This window comes from Sminthopsis crassicaudata, chromosome 2, assembly GCF_048593235.1.
Source record: "Sminthopsis crassicaudata isolate SCR6 chromosome 2, ASM4859323v1, whole genome shotgun sequence".
In the NCBI taxonomy this organism is placed as follows: Eukaryota; Metazoa; Chordata; class Mammalia; order Dasyuromorphia; family Dasyuridae; genus Sminthopsis; species Sminthopsis crassicaudata.
This window is the reverse complement of record NC_133618.1, coordinates 40,034,421-40,059,914: the sequence shown is the minus strand read 5'-3', so window position 1 is coordinate 40,059,914 and position 25,494 is coordinate 40,034,421. Positions and strand designations below refer to the sequence as shown.

General features: G+C 49.3%; 1 protein-coding gene across 2 annotated transcripts in view; it reads right to left on the bottom strand.

The window, feature by feature from the left end:
• The window catches only part of VAC14 (VAC14 component of PIKFYVE complex), a 105,678-nt gene that overhangs the window by 42,463 nt on the left and 37,721 nt on the right, over positions 1–25,494 (bottom strand). For both annotated transcript variants that reach the window (XM_074285936.1, XM_074285935.1), the window contains exon 13: positions 10,723–10,879. In XM_074285936.1, the coding sequence (XP_074142037.1) occupies positions 10,723–10,879 (157 nt within the window). The remainder of the gene's footprint in view (positions 1–10,722; positions 10,880–25,494) is intronic.

The following is a 25,494-nucleotide window of genomic DNA, read 5'->3' as shown; positions in this document are numbered from 1 at the left end:
CTTGTAACAGGGAGCTCTCCAATGCTCCCCAAGCAGTTCCTTCAGAGCCCCCCTGGAGCCCACAGCATGCTGGTCCTCCCCAAGTACAAGCCCATCAGTGTGTCTGGGGTGGTCCCTCTCCTGATCTCCCCAATCTATCAGACGTGAGCATCAACGTGTGATCGGCGGGTCTATCCTCTCCCCTAACTTGATGCTTTATGTTGGCCCCCTCGGCCCCGCCAGCGAAGGGCTCTGAGAAAGTTCTACAGGGATGAGACAGAAGTAATTTGGCAGACGGCCAAGGTCAAAGGACCAAGGGTAAGTGTGAAGCCGAAAGTGAGATTACAGTTCTGATTGGGGGTGGGGTCACTTCCCAGGGAAATCAAACGCAGTCAGCGTACTGGCCTGGCAGAGAGTGCCTCTGGCTTCTTCTGGCCTGTAACTGGCCCACCCTGGAGGCCCCGAGCTCAGGAGTTTATCTCTGCATCCCACACGAAGACCATGCACGATCATCAACAGTGTTACAGTCTCCAAAGACAGCGGGCCTTCAGGAGGCACCAGCTGCCAGACTGAATGCTGGGACTGCAAAGACACACCTTCAAGGGAACAGGGAGACCCCGTGCAGGGACGTGCACTGAGAGGGCGGTCGGGAGGAGGAGGAGCAGGCACCGGAGCCGGGCCTCGAAGGAGGAGATGGAGGGGGACGGATGGAGAGGGAGGGGAGGGCAGGCCGGGTCTGGGCTGGGAACCCAAAGGCAACAAGAGCACACAAAGGCTGGGCTGGTAGTGGAATGGAAGAGGAACCGGAGCAGAGCCCAGAGTGCGGTTTGGAGTCTGTGCTTCGGCTCGGACAAGAGGTGATGGAATCGTGTGAGCAGAAACGGGTCTCAGAGACCTGAAAACCGGTCCAACCTCGTACTCCTGAGGAGCTACTGCTCTAATTTCACTAGCACCTACATTTGAAAAATCCATTTCCTCTCTGGCAGCCTTTTTTCCTTTATTTACTTCCTCCCAAAGTTCCCTACAAGGAAGAGGCTAGACATACTTAGAAGAATTTTTTCTGATATTTATTCTAAGAAAAGTCCTTCTCAGGTCCCTTGCTTCCTGGGGAGACCCATAGAGGATGTCCTGGAACACAGGTCTTACTCTGGGATCTCTACTGAGGGAATCTGAGGCTTGTTAAGTACCAGTGACCAAAGTGGCGAGCAGGCCCCACTCTTGTCCCTGGGGGCTATTTCTGGCATCGTGTCTGTCGCATCCTTGTACATGGCCTTGACCCAATATTCAGGCTTGGGTGAGGGCCGACGCCTTAGGAGGAGATCTCCTGGCGTAGTTACTCTACCACCATCTAGCTTCTTACTCATTCTTTAGCTTCCCCTACCTTCATGCTGCCAGTCTAGTTCTATGGGGTCTATACAGTTAAAAGCACGTTTTCTGGCATGCATGTATCCATATATTCTTATATACACAAATAGCCAGAATGTACAAGAAGGTATAAAAACAAGCCACTTTGAAGGCCTTCTGCTGGCGGCTTTCTGGTAGTTTGATCTCCTGCTATACAAATCCATGTTTGGTTTCCCGAGACTCCAAAAACAAATGGGAGCCGTTTGGGAGTTAGTCAAAGAAGGGTTTCTCCGGTGCAGAGACTGAGTGAGGGGCCTATCTCCTCCATGACAGAGGGGCTGGGGGCCCTTGCAGGGCATACAAAGAGATGCAACTTAATAGTTGTGAGAACATGGGCAAGTCACAAGCCCTCAGCCTGTTTCCCCATCTGTAAAAGCAGGGATGGTAAGTATATTACCTACTTCACAGGTGCTAATTAGAGAGTATACATAAATACTTTATAAACCTAAATGTGCTAGGCAATGCCGGCTATCGTTACTGTTATTCACATCTCTGAGTCTCGATGGTTCCAGTATACAACAGCAAGTCCCCAAAAGCATCACATTGAGCTGGTTTTCTCTTGGCCATCACTTTTTTCCATGTGTAAAATCAGCCCACAGAATTATATTAAGTGCTCTGAGCCTGGCCCAGGGGGGACAGCTACTGCTTAAGAGCCCCCTCACCATCCTCCTGGATACCACCAGCTTTTGTCTGGTAGTTGTGATGCCTTCTACCATTGGCACAGTAATTGCCAGGGAGATAGCACCCCAAGTCAAATGTTCACAGAAAGCCCGGAGAGGGGAAGCCAATAGCACCGTTCTCATCAAACTTTTCCTGACATTGTCTTCTCTAATTCCTCCTTGAGTAGCAGGCTACTGGGCTGTATTCTGAGCCAGGAGATTAAAACCTATCACTCCAATAAGCTGTTGAAAGGCTCTGTGCTATCTGTAATGTTCTTCTCTAAAATGCAATGTTCTTTGGGAGCAGGTTTCTTGGGGGGCTTCTGGAGGCAGCCTTCCTTTCAGTTCAGTATAATCACTCCAAATGCAGCCAAGGATTAAAGGTCCAAATTCTTTATTTTCTCCTTCAAAGTCTTGTCTCTTTTCCTGGGGCCCGGTTAGCTTTAATAGAGGCCTATCTCTCCCCTTGTTCTGAGAGCTTAAGCTGCCTTCTCTGGCTTGTGAATCTCCCAGAGTGCATCCTGGTTGAGGCTCCTAGCTTATATATGTTCTCTTAAAGGTGTGAATCTTGTAGAGTTCTAATAAGTACTAAGTACTTAGAGAACTGTTAAGTACCGGGCTAAATTGGATAACTGACTTAGCATCTTGTGAGAATCCTAACAGTTATTGGTCTCCAGAGTGGGATATATCAATATCAATACCAAGTGGAACCCTATATATAACAAGATCACGAGGGACATAATGACTGCTTCAGGATCACCAGAGAAGAGAGTTGGGGTTTTAATACTCTGAGTTCACAGAGACTGGCTAGGTACTCATTTTATTTTGTCAAGGGAGCATTCCAACGTCACATGGACCTCCTCTGTCAAGGACTTGGTTCTTGTTAATCTTGATGGTTCCGTGGCTTTGAAAACTCCCTTCAAGTTTTATAGCTACTTCTGGCCTTTCATTTTCAATGACACACAGCAGGAGTTTAAGAATGAAGGTTACAGAACCTTCAGGTGCTCAGTCTGATTAGTGATTGTAACAGAACCATTACATAGGTGGAAGAGACTCAACTAAATCTTGGGACTTCTCTAACTCTCAATCCCTTAACATTCACTGCTGCCATTGTCCAATGAGGGTCTCTGGATGCTGCTGGAATTCCCGTTCTGGCCTTTGCTGGACATTCCTACTTCAATACATTGTCAGTCCCTGAAACTTACTTTGTCCACATGTGAACCCTTCATCTTAGCCCTTACATCCTCCTCTTCTAAGGAGACAGCCACCATTCTCTCAGCCACACCCTGAGCCGCTCTGGCTCTTCTTCCTCTCTTGAGAGGTCCCCATTTCTATCCCATCATTGAGGCCTTCCGAGTGTCCTCTCCAAGCATCCCTTACTCTGGCTCTTCCCTTTGATCCACCTCGCCTGGAACTCTGTGCAGGCCCACAGCACCTTTCTTGGACTCTCACAAGCAGTCCTTCTGCCTCTAACCATCCTTCACATAAATGCCTCCTAGGCTTCCTGACACACAGGGCTGGTGATGGCATTCTTGGGCCAAAACACCATCAGTTGCTCTCTCAAAGCCTCTCACAATCAGGCCGTGCTCTCCATTTCCTATTTCATTTCACATGATTCTCTTTCACTCAGTCAATATTCCAGCCAAAATGGACTATGAGGTATTTGTGGAACTTGATATTTAATCTCCTTTTTTTTTTTTCTTGTCTTTAAAAACACGGGCTGAAGGTTCTGCTCAAGTGCTCCCACCCCTGGGACTCTGTCCCCAGTTTCCCACTTCTTACTGGTGCTCTTTTCTCAAACGTTCCTACCCACATGGCCTGTCTGATCTCTCCTTTGTCCCCTTCATGCTTGATCTTGTACTACTTGTTGTATGCATGGTCTGTCTCCTCACAGAATGTAGGCTCCTCATATTCCTAGTACCCATCATGCAGTAGCACTCGGTAAAGTTTTACTGAACAGATCTGACAGAATTTGTAGACCCTGGCTGAGTATCAGAAGGATGTCTGAAATTCTCTAAGGGAAACTTCCAGGACAGTACCCAGAGTGAGCACCTGCATCTGTGAGCTTGCTGGGGGGCGCTTGCTAAAGAAGGGAGGACTTGGAAGCCCAGCCAGAGCCTCTGCTCCTTCTGAGACTGACTTAACCACCCTGTGATTCCTTTGGGGAGGGGAATCCAGTCTGCATACAGGCAAACCAGGCTGGCTGAAGAGAAGGATCTGGGCCAGGAACCATGAGTTCTGACATCTGTTGGGCGCTGACTTCTCCCTGGATCACACTGTTCCCATATTAGCCCACCAAAGGGCAGAGGCTACTTGAGTGGTGTGGTCAATGACTGTATGTGATGGATAAAGGCAGCGATTTCACGAAATGAGAGAAAAGAAGGCAAAGTCACTTTAGGCAACCTCTCAGATTCTTACCCTGCATTTCTTTCTAAAGAAAGCAAAAATGTCTCAGACTGGGGCATGTCTCTGACAAGCACTTCCTCTGGACGATGGCATCGGCTGCTTGAGGACCAGTTGGGCCCTCTCTCCAGAAAGGCTGCAATGCCAGGCTGAGCTCAGGTCTAGGTTTCTCCCAAATAAGAATCCAGGACGGGATGCCCATTCTCTAGTCTACCCTGTGTCTTCTGTAGGCCAGGTAGCGAGAAGTCTATCAGGAACAATCCCAGGGAAAATCTAAGCAGGGAAAAATGACTCCAGGACATTCGGCTCTGAGGGGGAAGGTAGCGTTTCTGGGCTTCAGGTAGGACCCAGGAACGCTGGCTTGGGAGCCAGGAGTTCACAAGTAAACTTAAAAGGAACCCTGTATCTCGGAAGCCTGGAGGCTGGGGGAGCAGATGGGGAGCTGCTCTTGCGCTCAGCACGGAGCCAAGCGAGAAGGCTGAGAAAAGGCCCAGCTTGCCCTCATAAAACTCAGCCTCTGCCAAGACTCAAAGGGCACAGAACTAAAATCACTGTTAGGAGTGCTAGGAAAAGCGAATGGCGCCCGGTAAACGTGGGGGGAGTCAGTGGTGGATGAAGGGGAGACTTGGGGGAGGGACAGTAAGAGAAGGGAAGTTGGCTCTCCCAGCTCTGGGGAAGGAATGACCCTCTCCCCAAACTCCTCCCCTCCCCCCTCCCGATTATTCATAGTCAGGGCTACATAAAAGAGAAGCAGAGTCAGGGAGAGAGAAGGAACACATGAGCCCGAGGTGGCACATCAAAGGCAGCTCAGCAAAGGGAAGGCCCTCCAGCACACTCCCCACCTCTGGCTAAGGTTTCAAAGGTCTCCAACTTTCCGCTCTCCTTCCTGGATGGACAGGAAATGCTTGTTTCCCACCAGCAGCAATGGAGGACTCAGAGTCCTGGGCTTCCCTGTGCTCCTGGAGGGAGGGCAGCAAGTGAGCCCGGCTCCGTGAGCTGGGAAGCACCCTCGGGCAGAGTGTGAGAAAGAGGAGGGGTGTGTTAGGTGCAGAAGGAGAGGCTGGAAAAGGCCGGCGGGGGCGGAAGGCCACGAGTGCTCCCCAGGAGTCCCCCACTGGCAGCGCGGCTGTTGGGCAGCTCCCGTGACGGGGCGGTCCAGGCCTGGCCAGACGGACGCAGGCGGGAGCGCTGTGGACAGAGCCGTCCCTCCTCAGCCAGGTTCTGCAGATGCTGCTAAGTGAAACCTGATGTGGCGACATGGGAATCCGCAGAATGTCTCACAAACAATCCTCTCTGGGATGTTTTGGATTTAAGTTTGGTGGATGTGACGTGAAGGAACCTCACATGTCGGATAAAAATAGCTCTGTTCTTGTACACACAAGGCAAGTTAGGGCTCACTCAAACCAGATGTGAAAATGCCGGCCCCCCCACCCCCCAGCCCCACCCCGTGGAGACGGCGCACGTAGGCTCGGCCGCCAGGTCTCTGTCAAAGGGGAGACCAGCTGCTGCCTGCCCTGGGACGGGCACAGAGGGCGCAGGAGGAAGGCCCACAGCACACTTTCACCATCCTGCCATTTTTTAAAACCAAAATCAGGAAGAAAGCAGGTTCTGATGATGGGGGGAGAAAGAGAATCATTAAGGGAAGTGACCCCTTCCTCCCCCAACACACACACAAGAGCTGAGACAGCCGGGGGCTGTTCCAAAGGCTTGCCCTCTTTCTGCCTACATCCAGGGGTGGGAACATCCAAGCTGGGCCCTGAACTTAGTCCAGCACGATTTCTGGCTGCAACTTTTACAATAAGAAATAAGTCAAGGAATAATAGAATTTCTAGTTGATAATGGCTAAAAAAAATGGAAACCGACCCGTCTGTCCCAAGAAAACAGCTGTTGCAAGGAAGGAGGGCTGGCGGCCAAGTGCAGTGAGGGGAGGTGGGGAGGAGGAAGGCTGACGCTGCCTCGGCACCATGTAAGCAGGAGGAAGTTCCAGAGGGCTTAGGAGACAGCTGGGGAGGGAAGGACACCTCCAGGCCCCTCGGGGCGGCTCGGAGTCTGGGGACAGGTGGAGGTCTGGCACTAAGAGCAACACCCCCTCCTAGGAGGGACGGTTCTGGGGCAGGAAGGGCAAGGCAGTGGGATGAATGTTCCGGGGAAGACGAGTCCCGGCAGGACCAGCCAATCACGCAGGCCCACACCATGGGAAGCTGCCAATCTGCGCCTCAGCCACAGGCCCAGCCACCCACCTTGGCTGCAGCAGAGAAGCGTCCCGGGCCCACTTAGAGGGCCGAGGAAGCGAGGGAGGGTGAGGACCGTCTGAGCTCTGGCTGGGGCCCTTGGAGGGGCTGAGGAGTGGTCTGAGCAGGAACGATGTGCCTCCCCTAGGGCTCGGCAAGGCTCCCCCAGCCCTCGTAACCAAATGGCACATGGGACCAGGCCGGGAAGCTTCCCTCCTTCTGGGTCAGCAGGCTCGGGAGCCCCCAAGACGGCCTCCCCCACATCTTCACAGGCTCCACAAACTGCTCGCTTTCCTGGCCTGGGATCCCAAAGACGTCACGTCTCCAACAGATGAGCGCAAGTAATAGGAATAAAGGCGCGCCAAGAGCGCCTCTGAGGGGCTGCCTGCAGGCCCCCAGCCACCATGGCAGGGCCCCAAGCTGTGGGCAGCAGTGACTTTCCCCCAAACTGGAACCTTCCACTTCCGGTCCCTGGCAGCCTTGGCTTTCAGACTCACTTTCCTATAAAATCTTATGATTTTCCCCAAGAAGTGATATCTTTTATGCTTAAAAAAAAAAAAAAAAGTGTATATGTGTGTGTGTGTGTGTGTGTGTGTGTGTGTGTGTGTGTGTGTGTGAGTTATGGGGGAAAGGGAGGGAATCAAACTGTAAAAAGAAGCAACAAAGCAAAGTTCAGACAGCTGAGTTCTAAAAGCTCCACTCCTGAGAATGGGAGGGAAGCCGCTCCCCAAACAGGAAGAGGGTCTGGCCTGGTGGCCTCTGGTTTATGTATGCAGTAAGAACAAGATGCAGAGAAGACAATTCGTCCTCCCCCCACCACGTTTCATGAGTCTGAGAAATGAGCTGGGAAAGGGCGGCCTGATTGTTTACTTCCCGCAGTGCTTTCTGAACTAAACAGTCCCAGCCCCCCCAGACCTCCTCAGCCACTGGCGGGTCCCCTCCACTGATCCCGAGACCCTTCCCCATCCAGAGAAGAGCTGCAAAGGCTGTGCCCTAGTCCAGGTCCGGGGGTCTGTCTGCCCTGATTCTTGCCTGACTGTGTCTGGGTTGCTCACGGTGCCTCAATGGGCCTCTGTCTCTCAGCTTCCCCTCTATTTTTCGAGGGCCAAGGAACGCCGAGGAGAGCCCAGAATATAATGCTCGAAAGAGCGCGGTCCTTTTAGATTCTGCCGTGGTTGTCTTTTCAGACCAGGATTCCTTCCTGACATTTCTCTACACCGGGAATCAAGAATATCCTGGTCCTGGAAACAGATGCAGCGGCAGTCCCCTGGCTCTGCCCCCATTCTAACGCCAGCGATTTCATCCCCCAGGACAAGCTACTTAAAGCAGCCTCACTCTTCTGGCCCTAAGGCAGACTGGGGTCTCTGCCGGTCCCACGAGTACTCTCCCCATCTTCTCAGACATCCAGACAAGCCGTGGCCCCTCGGCCCTGGGCTGGTAAGCAGCGTCAATGAGCCCCACTCGAGGCCAACCCTGCTCAGTGCAGACTGGCTCTCCGTGGAAGAGAAGGGGTCTCTCGAAGGAGGGCCTCAGCCCGCTCTCTGACTGTCCTGCCTCCGATAAGTTTTGTTTCAGTCACTGAGAATCCTGGAGCATGGGGAGAACTTCCTGGAGCCAGGAGCCAGGAGGCGGGGATGCTCTCCTGCTGGCCGGGCCTCCCCAGGCTGCGTTCTCTGGCTGCTGCCCCGCCCAATCTGGTCCCAACCTTAACTTCTCTTCTCTGTCCTGTCCTTCCCACTGGACCACACACCCTCCTAAGAATTGTTCCCCAGCCGGCTCCGTCCCTCACAGCCCGGAGTCTGGTTCTTAAGCTGTGAGGCTACGAGACCGCTCCGCTCTGATTCTGGTTGGAGGTGGGGACTGGGGGAGAGGAGAGAAAGCAAGGGAAGGAAGGCTGAGCGAGGCTCAGGAAGGGATGCCGTTTTCTGGCCCGGAGCTCTAGAAGGCTCAAAGGAAGCCCGGCTCCATGGCACGGAAACAACTGTATCCTGGGGAAAATGTGAGAAAAAGAAGTCGGGCTGCCCAGAAAGCTGGACAGTCCCTTCCCCTTTCCTTTCCCACCTTTACGGGGAAATGGGGGGCAGCTAGGACTGAAGGCAACTGGAACACAAATGATGAAGAAGAGGGTCTGACTACTCGCTTCTGCAAAGAGAAACAGGCAAGTTTATTGGGGCAAGCTCTATGAATATCCCTTTCCTTCCTTCAATAAGCCCTGACCCCTCCCCCCCACAAACATTTTTCACCGTGGTCAGGTAAGGGAGTCCCAGCTCCTTCCTCTTTGTCCAAGGTCAACAATAGCAGCTCACTTTGCTTAGTGCTTGGGGATAGTTTTCTCAGCTTCCTGGTGAAACTGTTAAGATAGTCAGGATGCCTCCATTTTTCAAAAGAAGAGCCTGAGGGTCAGGGTGGCGTCCCCAGTCACAAGCTTAGGATCACCCTTTGGGCCAGGAATCAGACTGGCCACTCATGCCCATTGTGATGCAAAGCAGGAGTAATGCAGAGCCTCTTTAATCTCCCTCTGGCCAGCAGTGCCCCACCACTCAGGGATCACTACAAATGACGGGAGATAACCAATAAGGCCTTTTGGGAAGGGAAGCGGAGAGTAAGGGGCCAAGGATATCAACAACTCCTCCCCCATTAGATGGATTCCCCCCCCAGGGGAGGTGCCAGGGAGGCCCCCAGCATTACCCCAGGTTCACCACCCCAGGGCCGAGCCACGTCTACCCACAGGCCTTAAACAGAAGGGGTCACAGCTACCTTGGTAGAAACAACTTATTGGCAACATGTGAAAACATATCCCCATCTCAAATAATTCAAGAGATGCAAATTAAAATAGCTGTGAGTGCTGGGCTCACAGCTGGCGGGGATCAATCAAGCCTGGCCCAAGTATGCTGAGTGAGGCTGGAGACCGGCCCCTCCTTGTGGGAGAACCAGAGGCAGAGCTTCAGATACAGTTCTCGGGATTATTCCCCAAGCAAGTTACAGAAGGCAAAACCGGACCTGCGTGAAAACACCCCCAGGAGCACATGCACAACAGCGGAAGACCCGGGACAGAGAAGGGTCTTACAGCTGGGAACAGCTGGACACACTGAGGCTGAGGGGGGCAAGAGAGGCCCCAGGGCAGCGAGCAGCCCAAAGAAGCACAGGGGGAGCGAGGAGGAACCAGCGGAGCCGGGGCCCAGCCCAGCTGCACTGAGGGGACGAGGCCCTGCGGGCCCCACTCGCCGCTTCTGCAGCCCAGGGAGTGTCCACAGCCCCAGTGCACAGGCACTCAGGAGCATTGAAAACCCGAATGCTCCAGAATCTACCTTTGACGATAAAAGTTGAAACAAAACAAAAGGATAAAGCTGTGACTGGAAAAAAGACCAGAGCTGGAGAATGGGAGGGTGAGGCACAAGCTCAAGTCGGCTCTGTTCCCCGGCTGGACTCCTCTCAAACATCCTGTTTGAGTCATCCCTATCTCCTGTCTGGGCTGCCTGCCATGCTGTCCACTATTTTTAGATTTTAATGAAAAAGGAGCTGTCAGCCTGGCCAGCGCACACCTGAGGGCATCCTGGTCCTCCAGTGCACAGGAGGCTCTGTCCTGCATCTACTCCGCGACAAGGTGAGGGGCAGGGGCTCAATCCAGAGGACCCCGAGCCCTAAGCTGGCCCGGAGCTCCCAGAAGTCAGGCTCGGCGTGTGGACTCCGAACCAGGGGAAGAGCTATGCTCAGCCCCGCTGTTTTACAAGAACGGTACTGAGTGTCAACAAAAGTGCTGGCCCGGTGTGGAAGGGGGCAGGGAATGAAGGCTTGAGGGAGAATTAGAGAGCAAGGCAAGAAGTCTTTGTACATTTGCAGCCCTTCAGAGGGGAAAGGCAGCATTGACAGGAGAGTTACTGATCACTTAGGCCTGAGAAACTATATTCAGACCCTGGCTGAGCTCCAGGGCTCAGGGAGGATAGAGACCAGTAAACTGTTTTGCTTCTAGAGGGAAAAAAAAGCTACCTTTCTGGTCCAGGCCCTCAGCCACTTTTTCTGACATGGCAACTCGAGGAAATGCTTACCGGGGGGGCCCAGCAGGCTGGCTCTGCCCGAGGTGGGGGCCTGCAGATCCGAGTGGTTGACCCGCAGGTTGGGGCTGTCGAAGGGGCCAGCACCTTCTGTTTGGCCCGCGGGGGACGATGCGATTTCTGCCAAAACCTCCAAGTCCTTCAGGATGACCTTAGGGAGACAAAGAGGAGCAGAGGATGAGAGCTAAAGGACAGGACGTACCACACACGAGCAGGGGACAAGCTTACCGAGCCCCCCTTTCTCCTTTAGAAACTGAAGGCCTAACTAAAGATGGAGGAGCCGAAAAGGCAAGACTAAAAAGCAGATTTCAAGATGCAGGAAGGAGAAACAAAGTCGGCAAAAATTTGGTTGGCGTTGAGAAGTTTCTGAGATCAATGAAGGGAAAATCCTTTGAAACATGATGTAAATGTCATGTGATGGTAGAGAATAAGAAAAATGGTGTGCTTGATTGAAGAGGGATCCTTGAGATGTGAAAACTGTCCTCTCTGTCTATGGAGAATTAAGAGCTCAGACAAGAATCAGGGAAACACTAGAAGGACTTGTTACTACTCTGAGTTCTCTCCAGTTCACTCCCTGGGGCTGCTGGAGAGGTGGCAAGGCCCGGGAATGCCCCCGAACGTTTCCTCCCTCGGTTTCTCCCTTTGTTTAACATGATGCGTTGCAGCACTCACAAAACTATGTGGGCACCGTGGCCTGAGGAGCAAGGGAAGCCCACGTGACTTTCACGTTACCCTCCAAGAGCCCTGTGATTTCACTCGGGAACAGGGCCTCCTTTTTAACAAAGTCACAATTCTTCCACTTCTCAGTCAATGGTTTCATGAATGGCCAGGGCCAAAAAAACGCACTCTCTGTGGCCAGGCGGCGTTTTGATGATGAGCCTGCCTCTCTGTACTGCCCCGGGCCTTGGCAGGGTGGTGGTCCATGTTGAAGGGAGCTGCCAGGGCAGTCCCAGGCCCAGGAGGAGAGGGCAGCAGCTGAGCTGGCTCAGGCGAGAGACCAGGGCAGAGTGGAGTCAGAAACATGAAGGACAACTTTAGTGATGGCGCTCATCTCCCTCAGTGACCAACGTGGGGTCACAGGGATGACAGGGCCCTCCCATCTCAGTGCTGCTGAGCCCCACCCACCAGCACTGCCCAGTCCCCAGAGCACCCAAAGGCATCCCCCCCACTTCTTTCCTGAATCACTGCCCTCCTGGTGTGGCCAAGCCCTCCACAGTGCCTGTTCCTGCCAGTCTTCCACTCTGAAAGCCTGATTGCGTTCTACATCAAGCCCAGGACCCTCCTATCTCCTTCTTAGGGCCGCTCTGACCCTTCCAAGTCCACTGCTCGGTTCATGCCTTCAAAGCACAGGATGCTAGAAACGTTCTCGGCGAATTCTCCCATCACAACCGTGACCTCTGAAATCCAATGCCTGTCACGAAGCCTTCCCGGACTGAGCCGAAGAGAAGAGAGGCTTCTCCCTCAGCCCACAGAGTCTGGGCACAAAACTAATTCACTTACTTTCCCTGATCTCTAACCAATTACATAATCACCTTTGTCTCAAAGCCTAAAATCCACTTACTCTTGACCCATATGACTAATACTTAACTGTCCTCCGAGGAGTTCAAAATTTTACTGTTTTCAGTAAATGAATTGAGGATGAAATGGATGAAAGCTCAGCACCCCCTCATTCTGTACACATTCTAGCACACAAATATATGATAATGGCAGGAAAGAATGCGACCAGTGGGTAAAGGGGCAGCCAAAAGCCACAGCAAAGTGGTTCCAAGCTCCTGGAGACCAGAGTTTAGGAAAGTGGCAAAACAAGAGCTCAGACAAACAAGGAAGGTCCCTGGATTCACAAACATGGTCAATAACTGCCTGTAGCTCTCCACGGGGAGAAAAGCAGCCAGTAACCCGAATGCTCTGTGTTCCAGCGACAGAAGAAAAAGGGAATGGAGGGGAGGAGAAGGGCCTGGAAGGAAGTGGAGAGTGAGCCAAGAGGACACTGTGTTCTCAGAGAGGATGCCGCCATCATACCAATGGCGGCCTCCAAGCTCCCTGTCCTCTTGGGATGGGCCGGCCCTGGGCCACAGTAACTGAGCATTTTGTGAAGGGAGACAACTCCGGTGGGGTCCGGCCTTCTGGCCACCTGCAGCCTCGGGCGAGCTGCCTTGGGCTCAGCTTCCATCTTCCCTTGAAAAGGGATGAATGGAGGCCATCAGGCAAACATACCACAAATGCAGTCCCCAAGAAGAGGAACATCCTTTGAAATTCAGTGAGCGATGGCTCCTGGGAAGACCAGTTCAGGCGATGTTTGGAGGGATACCAATGCTTCCACGACCCCCTGGTACCTCCTGAAGGGAGCACCAACCTCTAGGAGGAGAGGGCCCGAGTCAGGCCTGGCTCTTCATGCTTCCTTGGCAGGGACCTCCTTGTGACATTCAGTCTGAGGTGAAAAGGTACCCTGGGGGGATCTCGTGACTGCATGGGAGAGTGCCCAGATCCAAGGGTGGCAGGGCTCCCCTTCTCCCTAGAGTGAAGTCTGTGGGCCTGGAGGAGACGATGAGAGGAGTGGCCAAGTTTGGATGCCGAATTCTCCTATTTTAAAAAGTTTGATACCAAATGGCAAATGAATGCACATTAAATGTTGGTTATCCAATTAAAGTGTCAAATAAGCCTTGGGGTCCAGAAGCAACCTTGATGAAACTATTATACACAACCCTAAAAGCCAGGCTTTGGTATTGGAGGCCAGCAAAAGCTCCCATCTCAGAACCCACAGCGGAGCTGCCAGCTGCCAGAGTTCTCTGAAGCTGCCCTGCAGCACTTGGGCTAGGCCCTGGCCCCACTCTGGCTCCAGGGATCAGCAAATCGGGCTTCCAACCCTAACTCAGTCCCAGCTTCTGCCTCTGGCAAATCACTCTCTCTAGCTGCGCCCCCCTCTGTCAGGGGTTAGAGGACCCACCTCTGGGGCCCAGAAAGGCCTCCCATCCCCACTGGGGCTCCTGTCAAGCCCTGTGTCAAAGAGGGAAGGGGCTCCTTCCAGGGGAGGCCCAGACCCATGGCCAGAGCTCTCTGGATCTCTAAGCCTCAGAGGTGGGACATCCCTGAGGCAAGCAGATAAACAGGATCCAGCCCCAAGGGCCAGAGGGACCAACAGATGTGATACTACTTTTCTGCAGACCTCCTAAAACCGAGAAAAAACCGAGTCCTGCCTACTTGCCTCTGGCTGGTCAGGCTGCCCCCTTTCCTGGCTGGGGTTCTCCAGCAGGGCCTTGGCTGCTGGAACTGGATAAAGCCCTGGGAAGTCAGGAGCAAGCCAGACAATTAGTATGCACCGCATAGCCCTTCGCAAAATGAATATAAAACACTTGTGCTTTCTTTTTGTGTGTGAGAGAGGGAAAGGGAGGAAGGTTACAAGAAAGCAATATTCTGCAGTAGCAGGAGTGCCTGCCATTGCTATGGCAACAGGCTGGGTGGTAGAAAGGCACATCAGCTGGGTCCCTTCGTTCCGAAGTGGGGTGGCCATTAGCACGGTGAAAGGGCCGGTGACAACGGGGTACTGGAGACATTTGACAAAGCCTCTGGGGAAGGGCCTACGGAGGGGAGGAAGGGGCAGAGGCTTCTTTGCCTTCTCTCCTTCCCATGGCTTAGGGAGCAAAGCCGACCCAAACGAATGCGCCGAAGGAGGGGTTATGGGGATGGGTGTCCCCACTCTTCAGCACAAAGTGGGCCAGGTCACTTCTCCACTCCCAAAAGGGGAGCATGGCCAATCTGGGCAATTCACTCGCCGATGGCTCCTCCCCCATAACTGCTCCTTAAGCTAAGAGGGACAGGCTGGGCCAAACCAGCAGGTTAGAAGGCTCTATAGAGAGCTAGGCAGGCCCACAGCGGGTCCTTAATAAATACCAGAAAACTGACATGTCCTTTCAAGAGAAGGAGAGGAAGACAGAGTCTCGAATGGGGGCAGACACAGTTCTGGAGAAGGCCCCCCCCTCACTTTATCCTCTTATCCTCTGGAAAATGTCACCCGAGGATTTGCAGATCGCTGCCTCAGCCAGCTGGATTTGCTGGCTCCCCTTTCAATTTTCCATTGACCAGCTCACTACTGGCGAGCTCACTGGCCAGTTCTGTGGCCCCTGGAAGGGAGAGCTTCCTCTTTATTCAGGGAGTTAGCTGATCTGCCCCTGTATTGGGCCTGCTCAGGATAAGGCCACGGGGGTGGCTTAGGAGTGTGCTGGGGGGTGTCCCTGGGGCTAGATGGATGAAGGATGAGCCCTATTTGGTGAAAAGCTGCAATCATAAACTGTTTAGCTTTTCTTCCCCGAGGATTCCAGGAACAGGAGGATGGGAAATCCGAGAGTCGTCTCCAATCCCAGCCGTTTCTTAGGTCAAGTGGAGCCACTTAGCACGCCATAGTTTGAGAACAGAAAATCCTAATTCTTCCTCTGGGCAGGCCAGGGCACAGCCATCCCTGGGAAGTCTCTGACTACAAAAGGTAATCTCTGCAATATAATGATAGGAATAATTCTTAAGATATCTAAGTACCTGCTCCCTGCTCCCCAATACCCCTTCCTCTGACTGTCCCCCATAGGAGGAGAGCCTCTTCTTTCCCAGGAAAGATCATGGGGCCCCAGGTCAAGGTAAAACCAACCCCCGAATGCCCACGTGCCCTCTCGAGAAGGCTCGGGAGGAATGCAGTCCCATCTGGTACCAGGGGCTGGAGGCCTCGGCCCTGGTTACCCAGAACAAATAGGCCATCACAGATGGCAGCAATCAGACTCCAGGCCCTTGCCATCCATCAGGAAGGACGGTGCTTGGAAAACCTTGTGCACACAAGTTGGGTCCCAGCAACCCAGACCAAGCATCCGCTCATGACCTTTCTGTTCCCTTCCATGCCAGAGAACAAACCCCCTCAAAGGCAAAGTCTAGATTTTAGGGGAAAAAGGGGACAGATGTGGGGGAGGGGTGGGATCAATTTTGTTTCAAATTGAGGAGGACGCGCTACTAGAAGGATCACGGGCCCCTTGGGTGACAGTCTGCTTTAAATTGATGGAGCCCTCCGAGAAAAAAAGGTTTTAAATGCATAAGAGAGAGTGTTACAAAAGGAACCCATTATACTGAAATATAGTTATCAAAATAGTCCACAAACAAGGCAGCAGGCCTCGGGCTAAGAGCAAGCCCTGCTTCCATAGAGGTCTCATGCGTTTATTATGCCTCGCTTCACTGGTGTCTGCCTTACAACAGATGCCGGGATGTGGCTCCTAGGTTTGCTTTTTCTTTTTTCTTTTTTTTCTTTTTTTTATTCATTTTTCCAAATTATCCCCTCCCTCCCTTCACTCCCTCCCCCCATGACAGGCAATCCCATACATTTTACATGTGTTACAATATATAGGTTTGCTTTTTCTAAAAATTGACTTTGGAAAGCTGTTTCTGAGCCCCACATGTAATAGGCACTTAATATTTGTTATTCACTGCCTGTTAACTAGTGAGGAAAGTAGTAAACACGGGGCTCTGGAGGCCATCCTAGCAACCATCTATCTTCAGGAAGGGCAGAATTAAAAAGTGAAAGCCGGCTGTGCTTAAAGCTGCCCGCAGCCGATCACACTCTCTGCCTCTCGCCTCCCTTAGGTCTCTTCCCGCTGGTTCAAGGCACCGCTCATTTGCATCATCTTAGGCTATTACTCTGGGAATGAGGGGGGTATACTCATAGGATTACCAATTCACTGCATGTGCAGGAAACAAATGGGGAGAGGTATAGCTGTGTACATAACGCCAGCTATATATAGGTTACTAGGCAGCCGGCTGAGTGGAGAGGCCATTCTGTCTCCTGGGCGCCAATCACATGGTTACTGGGAGAGAATACAAGACTCTGGCCTCTGGGGGTTTCCTCTGAGAAAGTCTCTGCTTAAGTCCTGGAGCCATGGCAATGTCCAGGCCCAGGCCTGAGGACGGCAGGCCCTTAGCCAAACCCTGGCTGGGGTGGTCGGGAGAGCCAGGTCCTGCTGCAGGGTTAGAAGCCTGGAGCGCTTCTGCTGGGACCCAAGGGGGTTCCCAGGCACAGGGGCCAGGGAGTGGCCCGGCTCTATCCAGAGCAGAAGTTGCTCAAGAAATTCCTGCCAATTCGGCTTTTAGTCATTTCAAGAGTCTGAAAAATAACCCAATACACAAGTTGGAAGAAATTCTGGTTTCTAAAAAGAAACCACAAGCATGCAAGCAGAACAACTTACAGGACAGTGAGGGAAAATGTGAGGGAGGCAGCCGCTGGCGTAAAGCAAAGGGTGAGGAGAGTCCAGGAGGGAAAGCAGTCTGGATGGTCACCTGGAAGCATGGCCAGCTCCTCAGGCGGAAAGCCTGGAAGGAACATCCCTACTTCAGGGCATGGCCCCGCTCCAGCAGGTCAAGCCATTCCCCCCGCCTGGGGAAAGACGGATCCATTGTTGGGAGAGCTTTCTGGCTCCCAAAAGCTGATCACATGGCAACCATGAGAGTGAGTTCCAAGGTCATGTCCATCTGTTAACCTCCCACCCATTCATCAAGAACCAGCCAAAACGGTCACCCCCTCCAGGAAGCCTCTAGTTCTTAGTCTTCTGTCCTCAGGACTTTAGGGACAGCTAGGTGGCCCGGGAGATTCTTGAACCCGGACTTGGAAGACCTGTCGTTAAACATCCTGCCTCGGACATTTGTTGGCTGTGGGCCTCTCAGATTCTGTCTCCTCATCTGTGAAAAAGGGCCCATAAACAGCACCATGATCTCAGGATCATTAGGATCAAATGGGGTACTGTGTGAAATGCTTGGCAAGCCTTAAAGTGCCAGATAAATGCTTGCTATTGTTCCTCTTCTACACTTACTCCTCATTTTGTGCCGGTTATTTGCATATGTGCCCTGGTACCCCTCTCGCCCACCATAAGTCTCCTAAGGGGAAAGATTACATCAAATTTATCTCTGTCAGCCCCCCCGGCCTGTACCAAATGTTCTGCACAGAGCAGGAGTTTATTACAGTTGTTGAACAGTTAGTAGCTTAGCCATCCACAAACCTGTCCTACATTTATAAAAAATAAAATCTAAAGATAATCCTGTGGCTCTTCCTTCTACTCTCACCAAGTGCTGGGTCTGGAGGAGAGTAACAGGCCACCCACATCTGAGAACACCAAAGCACAGGATGAAGAGCCCTGCTGGAAACCCCACGGTCTCCAGACTCCCTGACTCTGCTGGCCCTCATATAGGGTCTGGCTCTGAGGACCAAAGTCCTCTCTGGCCCCCTGGTGGTGGCTGCCAGTCACACCCCTGACTCCCTGATGCCGGGGGCTTGGGAATCTGGGCACCTCCCAGGCCCTGGGCTGAGGCTATTCACTGGGAGGAAGGCTCCTAGGCTGTGACTGGAATATAGTTTCCTCCTCTTGCTTACCACTGGCTTTCTTTTTCCTCCTCCCTCTCTTCCCTCTACCCCCAATTCCCTCCTCTGAATTTCTTTCAGAATGCATTAGAAGGGGAAAAACAACACCCTAAAGGAAGTTTCAGGGAGAGCCAAGAATGAGCAAATGTGTCCAGCTTGCTGGCAGGACCCCGATCAAAACATGTTGTGAAAGCAAATGTGGGTTCCTTGTTTAAAGAAGTCAGAGCTGAGGGTCTTGATTCCTCTTCCCATGACACTGAAGCATGATGACCCCCTTCCTTGTCTGTGGGCACCGAGGGCTTGAGGGCCATCCCTCAGCTCTCCAGAGCAACAAGATCTCTCCAGTCACCGAGAGAATGCTGGGCTGGGGGTCTGGAAAAGCTGGGTTTGATTCTCATGCTGACCAGCTGTGTAGGTCAGGGACCTCCTCTAGAACACGCAGAGCTGTTGTAGGAGCCAACAGGAGGTGCTCTAGAAATGGCGGCTACTATTCAATTCCTATGGCTCAGCTAAGTTTGAGGAAATCTCCAAAAGTTAGACGGAAGTAAGTGGGGGGGGGGGGCAGGAAAATGTAGATTTAGCATACACAATGGAGGGAGAGTGGAGAAAAATCTCTGGCAAGTGAGAACTGTTGGGGGGGGGGGGGGAAGAAGGTAGAAAACAGAAGGCAGGATGCATGACCAAGGGATGCCGAGAAGTGCTCCGGGGGTTCAGAGATGAGTGATGGCCCAGAGCCCCACCAAGGACCCGGGGCCACTTGACTTTCCTGAAGACACGCGTGTTATTCCTCCCCAAAGTGGAAAAACTTTGGCCTGCATTCCCACACTCACACCCCAGGCTCCATTGACACTGAGGAGCTGAATGAGTAGAATGGAATGAAATGGGAGAGGAAGGCCAAGGGCTCCCGAGGCTTGCCCTGACCTGGGGAGGAATGCTAAACCCTTCCCCCAAATGAGGGCTGCCCAGAAAACAGTTGGGTGGATGGCCCAACAGCATCTGAGGGAAGTCCGGTGCCACGGCTCCTTTCCTGATGAGGAAGGCATAACCGAGGTCAGGTTTGGGGCTGTCTCAGAAGGTGCATTAGACAGGAATAAAAAGGGCCCTGATGGTTTTGGAAAAGGGGCTCCCCCCAAGCCAGACTGAACTCCCCAGCACCTAGGGTTGATACCCTTCTCTTGGTAAATATGGTAACAACGGCTTCTCTCTGCCAAGAGCACCTGCACACACATGCACCCTCAGGTGCTGACCCATATGTAAGAGTCCAAGGTGCTTTAGAAAGCTAAGCTTCTCACATGTCCTAGCCATAAGTTCAACCCCCCCGAATCAAGCCTCACAAGCAAATGACTCACTGACAGGGAGTAGGGCCAGTCACTACCTAGAAACCCTCCAAGGACTAGGCAGAAGGAAAACAAGGTCTCTGGGACCTTCTTGGACCAAGGCCCGATTGTCCCTTCAAAGTGAAGAGTTCAGTCCTCGGGCCTAGATGACCAGCACTCTGAAAGCCTCTCAGTTCCTTGGAAAAGTAACAGAGAATGAGGATTTCTTTGCTTTTTGGGGAGCCATTCATGCATTTGGTAAATGAGATGAGAAAATGGGACCTGCCTCCAGAGGCACATGAAAAGTCCCCTTCCAGGGGGCTCGAGAACACAGCCAGAGACACCAGGATGCCAGCAAGGCTGTCTGTGGTCCTTTTGGTCAAGCTGTGACCCGTCTTTCCTTCTCTGACATTGGAAGCACAGCCTGTCATCACTGCCTTTTCCCTGTGAGTAAGGTGCAACTGTCCTTTTCAGTTTTCCTTTCTATTTTCCCAGGGAACTCAGACCATTAGATTAAAAAAAAAAAAATCTTCCCTCCCAGAAGGAAACTAGTCCTTAAAGAGAAGGGCCTCCTTGCTGGCTTAAGGGGATGGGAGCTACAGTCGGCCGCCAAATTAATTCAACAAGTTATCTCCCGAGACCTACAATGTGTCTTTTCTCTTAGATTGGGGCTTTGAGTCACTTAATTTGAAGGCTATGTCCTCAAACAGGAAACTCCTCACCAGAGAAATTCAGTGGTGTTCCTCCCACCCTGTCAGGAGTCTCAATTGCTTATGCCTCTCTGCCTAGTGGGAGCCCCAGATGTCAGCCACCAGTCCCCCTCTGCTTGGTCCTGACTTCATGAGCACCTCTGTTGCATGGCTGTGGGGCGGACCCTCAGTCCTCCTTCCTCCACCTTCCTCTCGCCTACTGTCTTTTCCCTTTAGATTGTAAGCTCTTCCAGGACAGTGACTGCCTTTTCCTCATTTTTATCTCCCCCTTCTTGGCACAGTGTCAACACATAGTAGGTGCTTAATTAACATTTATCATATTTTTTTGGTGGCAGCCTCAAGATCCTCAAATAATTCAGAAACAAAAAACTAAGCTCTCCTCTGGGGCCATTTGTGGTTCTTTCAGGATCCTGCCTAGCCCACCTCACAACATGGCCTATAGGTCTTCTTGGCTTTGTGGGCACAGGGGGCAATTTCTCTTCTGATCTGTCTTGTTAGCTTGAGGGGATTCTCAAGTTTCATTTTTGAATAAAATGTGTGATGAGGAATGCCAGGGTTTTGGCGGGGTGAAAGGTGAGGGTCCCCAGGATGCAGGGCCATTAGCTAAGTGCTGTCTGGTTGGGCTGTAGGAAGTCTTCAGGGAGGCCCAGAGGAGAAGGAAGAGGTTGAAAAAGGACTAGAGAGTAGAGATGGCACTGTGGGGGAGGAGAGTCGGCAGCTCTAGTTAACAGGCCCACAGGAACCTGAAGGGAAGGGTCTGACAGGCTGCTGAAGACCACGAGGGCCAGAGGGCCTCAGACTCTGACCACCCCCCCCTTTTTTTTTTTTTAATGAAAGGTGAGACCAAAGCTAAGCTCATCCTCCCTGCTAAGCCAGATTCCATCAAATTGTCTTCTCCACAGAGTTTAGAAATCAGGGGCTGCCTCTCTTCCTGGCTCTAGCTGCAGGAATGGAAATGGGCTGTTGGGGCAGAGGATTTAGGACAGATGTGCATTAGACCTTCCTGACTGCAAGGAGTGAAAGCTATCGGAACCGTTACAGTGAAGCTGTGAAAGAAACACAATCAGCAGCTGCCATCGGGACGGTCCTGAAGGAATACCCAGGACGGTGGCATTCCAACTCTAAGAGCCCATGACCTAAGGCAGTGCCTTTTTACAAAGATGACCTGGAAGCGAGGGGGTCAGTAGAGACCCTGAGGCCCTCACTGACTTCCATCCGGGCACAGAATTGTACAGAAGGCACAGGTCCTGACCTCTAGTGCTTTACACTTCAATGAGCAACAGTCCAGTCCAGCGCTGTACTGATCCCATTCATGCCATACTAAGAGCAAGCACCTACTCTATGTTAAGCTACCAGACTCTCATTCCACTGGGTGACCAATAACATGAATCTTTTGCTGGGTTATAAAGCAAGATTAATTTCCAAATACACCCCTCTTCCCCAAACAGCTGCTCCAATGCTTTCTGCATTTGATATTGCTGAAATCTAAACCACCTTTTCACTTTAAAACAAGTTACTGGGAGAAAATTCTGGGATGATGGTGAAATAAAACAGAAAAGACAATATTCTCCAAAATCCTCCTACAAACAAGGTAGAACATCGCCTCAAAGTCAACTGTGAGTGGCAGAAATAAATAAAAGTTTGGGTAAAGCAGTTATCCTCCAAAGATAATGAAGAATAAAATTAAATCAAAAGAATGAAAAATAGAGAATATGAAACATCTCATTAGAAAAAAAATCTGGAGAAAAATCAAGGAGAAATAATGCAAGAATTGTTAAACTACCTTAAAGTTATGATCATGATAAGAGTCTAGATGCTATATCTATTACAAGTAATTTTAAAAATAAAATTTGCCCTGGAGTCCTGGAATGAGAGGGCAAAATAGAAACAGAAAAAAATCAATCACTATCTAAAAGAGATCCTAAGATGAAAACTCTTGGGAACATCAGAGCCAAGTTCCACAGTTCCCAGGTCAAGAAGACACTATTACAAGCAACAAGAAGAAAAAAAATAATACTGTGGTGCTACAGTCAAGATAACACAAGATCTAGCAGCTTCCACATAAAAGACCACAGAACTTGGAACATTATACTGAAGAGAACAAAGAATATACCAAGAATAATTTACCTAGAATGCTGAGTACAATCCTGAATGGAAAAAAAAGGATATTTAATGAATTGAAAGACTTTCATGTATTTGTAACAAAAAGACCAAAACTCAATGAAAAATGTTTCAGGCAGAAACATAAAACCAATTATAACTAAATCAAAGACCAATTATAAAGAACTCAATAAGGTCAACCTTTTTATATCTTATATGGGAAAATGCTACCTGTACTCTTTAAGAATGTTATCATTACTTGGGTAGTTTGAAAAAAAACATATATAAAAAGAAGACTTGGGGTTGAGTATAATGGGATGATTCTAAAAAATAAAACTGGGTATGGAGAGGTAAAATCGAGAAGTTATCTCATAGAAATGGGGCACAAATGAAAGCATTACTGGAAGTAGGATTGGATGACTTATTCTCAGCAGAACTGAGTTAAAGAAGGAGAAATATATCTCAAGAAGAATATAAAATCTTCTAAATTTGTAGAAACAGGAGAGTAAGGAGACAGGATATACAAGAGATTTTTTTTTTGGGGGGGTATAGATTAAGGAACGTAAGGGAAGAGGAAAAGCAAGGGATTCTTAAAAAGGATATGGATTAGTAAAGCAGAGCTTAGATGTGTGAGGAAGGATAGGATAAAAAGAAAGTGAGAAGATAATAGTAAGGAAAAAAGGGAAATACATAACTAGTAATAATAAATCTGAATGTAAATTGAATGAATTCACCTATGAAATGGAAAAGGATAGCAGAATAGATCATAAATTGACCATATGTCATTTACAAAAAACACATTTTAAAGTGAAAGATGCAGAGTTAAAGGACTGGAATAGAATATATTATGCTGCAGTTGAGATTAAAAAAAAAAAAAGCAGGAATTGCAATCAAGATTTCAAAGTTAAACCTAAAACAGATTTAATTAAAAGAGGTAAGCAAGAAAACCACATCATGATAAAAGATACCATAGACAATGAAACAACATCAATAGTAAACCTATATGCACCAAATGCTACAGCACCTACATATTTTAAGGGAAAAGTTAAATGAATTACACATGGAAATATATAGTAATACTCTAATAATGGGAGACTTCCCCTCTCAGAATTAGATGAATCAAAAAATTTTAAATTAAAAAAAATTTTCAGATGAACATTAAAAGTTGTCTTTACGTGTAATTTAAAAAAAAAAAAGAAGGAAGGGGGGAGTGAGGGAGGGGGAAAAGGAGAAAAAAAAAGGGAGGAAGGAAGAAGAAGAGAGCCCCTGGTTCAATATTAGGAAAACTATTAGCATATATGATCACATCAAGAACATTACCAACAGAAAACATGATTGTTTCAATAGATGCAGAAAATTTTTTTTTGACAAAATACAGCACCCATTCCTATTAAAAACACTAGAGAACATAGGAATAAATATAGCTCACTCTAAAATAAGTAGTATTTGCCTAAAACCAGCAGCCCGCATTATCTATAATGGAGATAACCTAGAAGGCTTTCCAATGCAATTACGGTAAAGCAAAGATGGCCATTATCACCATTATTATTCATTACTGTCCTAGAAAAGTTAGTGATAGATAGCAAAGGACTCAGAAATTGAGGAAACAAAACTATTACTCTTTGCAGATAATATGATGGTATATTTAAATAATCCATTAAAAATCTATCTAAAACAATGAACAACTTTAGCAAAGTTGCAAAATATAAAATAAACCCATGCAAATCAACATTTCTATATTTTATCAAGAAAGCCTAGCAGTGAGACAATAAAGAGAAATGCCACTTTAAATAACCGTAGACAACATAAAATACTTGGAAAATCTACCTGCCAAGATAAACCCAGGAACTCTCTGAACGCAATTACAAAACACTTTTCAAATCTAAAGAGTTGGGAAATATAATTTGCTTGTGGATAGGCCAAGCTAATATAATAAAAATGACAATTCTACCCAAAATAATTTACTTATTCAGTACTATATCAATTAAATGACCAAAACTTATTTTATAGTGTTAGAAAAAAAATACAAAATTAATCTGGAAGAATAAAAGATCAAGAATATCAAGGGGATTAATGAAAAAAGAAATGCAAAGGAGGGTAGCTTAGCTATGCCAAATCTAGAACTATACTATAAAGTGACAATCATCAAAACTATTTGGTACTGGCTAAGAAATAGAGTAGTGGATCTGTGGAAAAAATTAGGTTCACAAGACACAGTAGTAAATGACAATAGTAATCTACTGTTTGATAAACTCCCAAACTCTAGCTTCTGGGATAAGAAGTTATTGCCTAACAAAAACTGCTGGGAAAATTTGAAAACAGTATGGTAGAAACCAGGTACAGACCAACACCTCACACCATATACCTAGAAAAGTCAAAATGGGTACATAATTTAGACATAAAGGGTGATACCATAAGCAAAACTGGAATAGTTTGTGTGTCAGATCTATGGAGAAGGGAAGAATTTATGACCCAACAAGAGATGGAGAAGATTACGAAATGTAAACTGGATAATTTTGATTATAATAAACTAAAAAGTTTTTGCACAAACGAAAGCTTCAGTTCTATAGATCAAGTATAACATTCTGGCCTCTAAAATTTCAGTTGAACCAGAATATGGATGGATTTCCAGCAATGGAACGAAAGTCTTGGAAAACAACATTTTCCTGGAAGAAAGATAATTGAAATTACAGCAATTTAACTTTGTATTCTGTTTGTGTATATTGTGTACATGCCAAATACACATTCTGTCTCCCCCATTGGAATAAAAGCTCCTTAAGGCAGTGGTTCCTCTCTCCTGTATCCCTTTCATTGAGCACAGTATTTGGCACATAGTAAGTAATTCATCAAAGCGGAAAGAAGCCTTGGAACCTTGCATGGATCCTTTTCAAAAAGAAGATCCTCAGAAATCTGGAATGGTTCTACCTCAGATGTGAAAGACTGATTAGCCCAGTCAAGTTTCCCCCCCAGCCCAAAGCTACATTTACCTCAAGAGTTTGGAAAGCTAGAAATACTAAGGCAATAGAAAAGAAATAATAGTCAGAAAAAACTACAGGAAGAACATTTAGTGCCAGGCCGTGCCAAGGCTCTCTTTGAACTATCAAAGGCCTTAAATAGTGGCTTCCACCTCCTCCCCCATTACCCTATTCTTTCGTGTCCCCCTGCTCTGTCCTGCACAATCGCCCTAGAAAGAAGTCTCTAATTCCTTCTGCGCCAGGGCACCAAGAGATAGGCTCCAAAATCTTGAAAACACTTGCCATTTCAG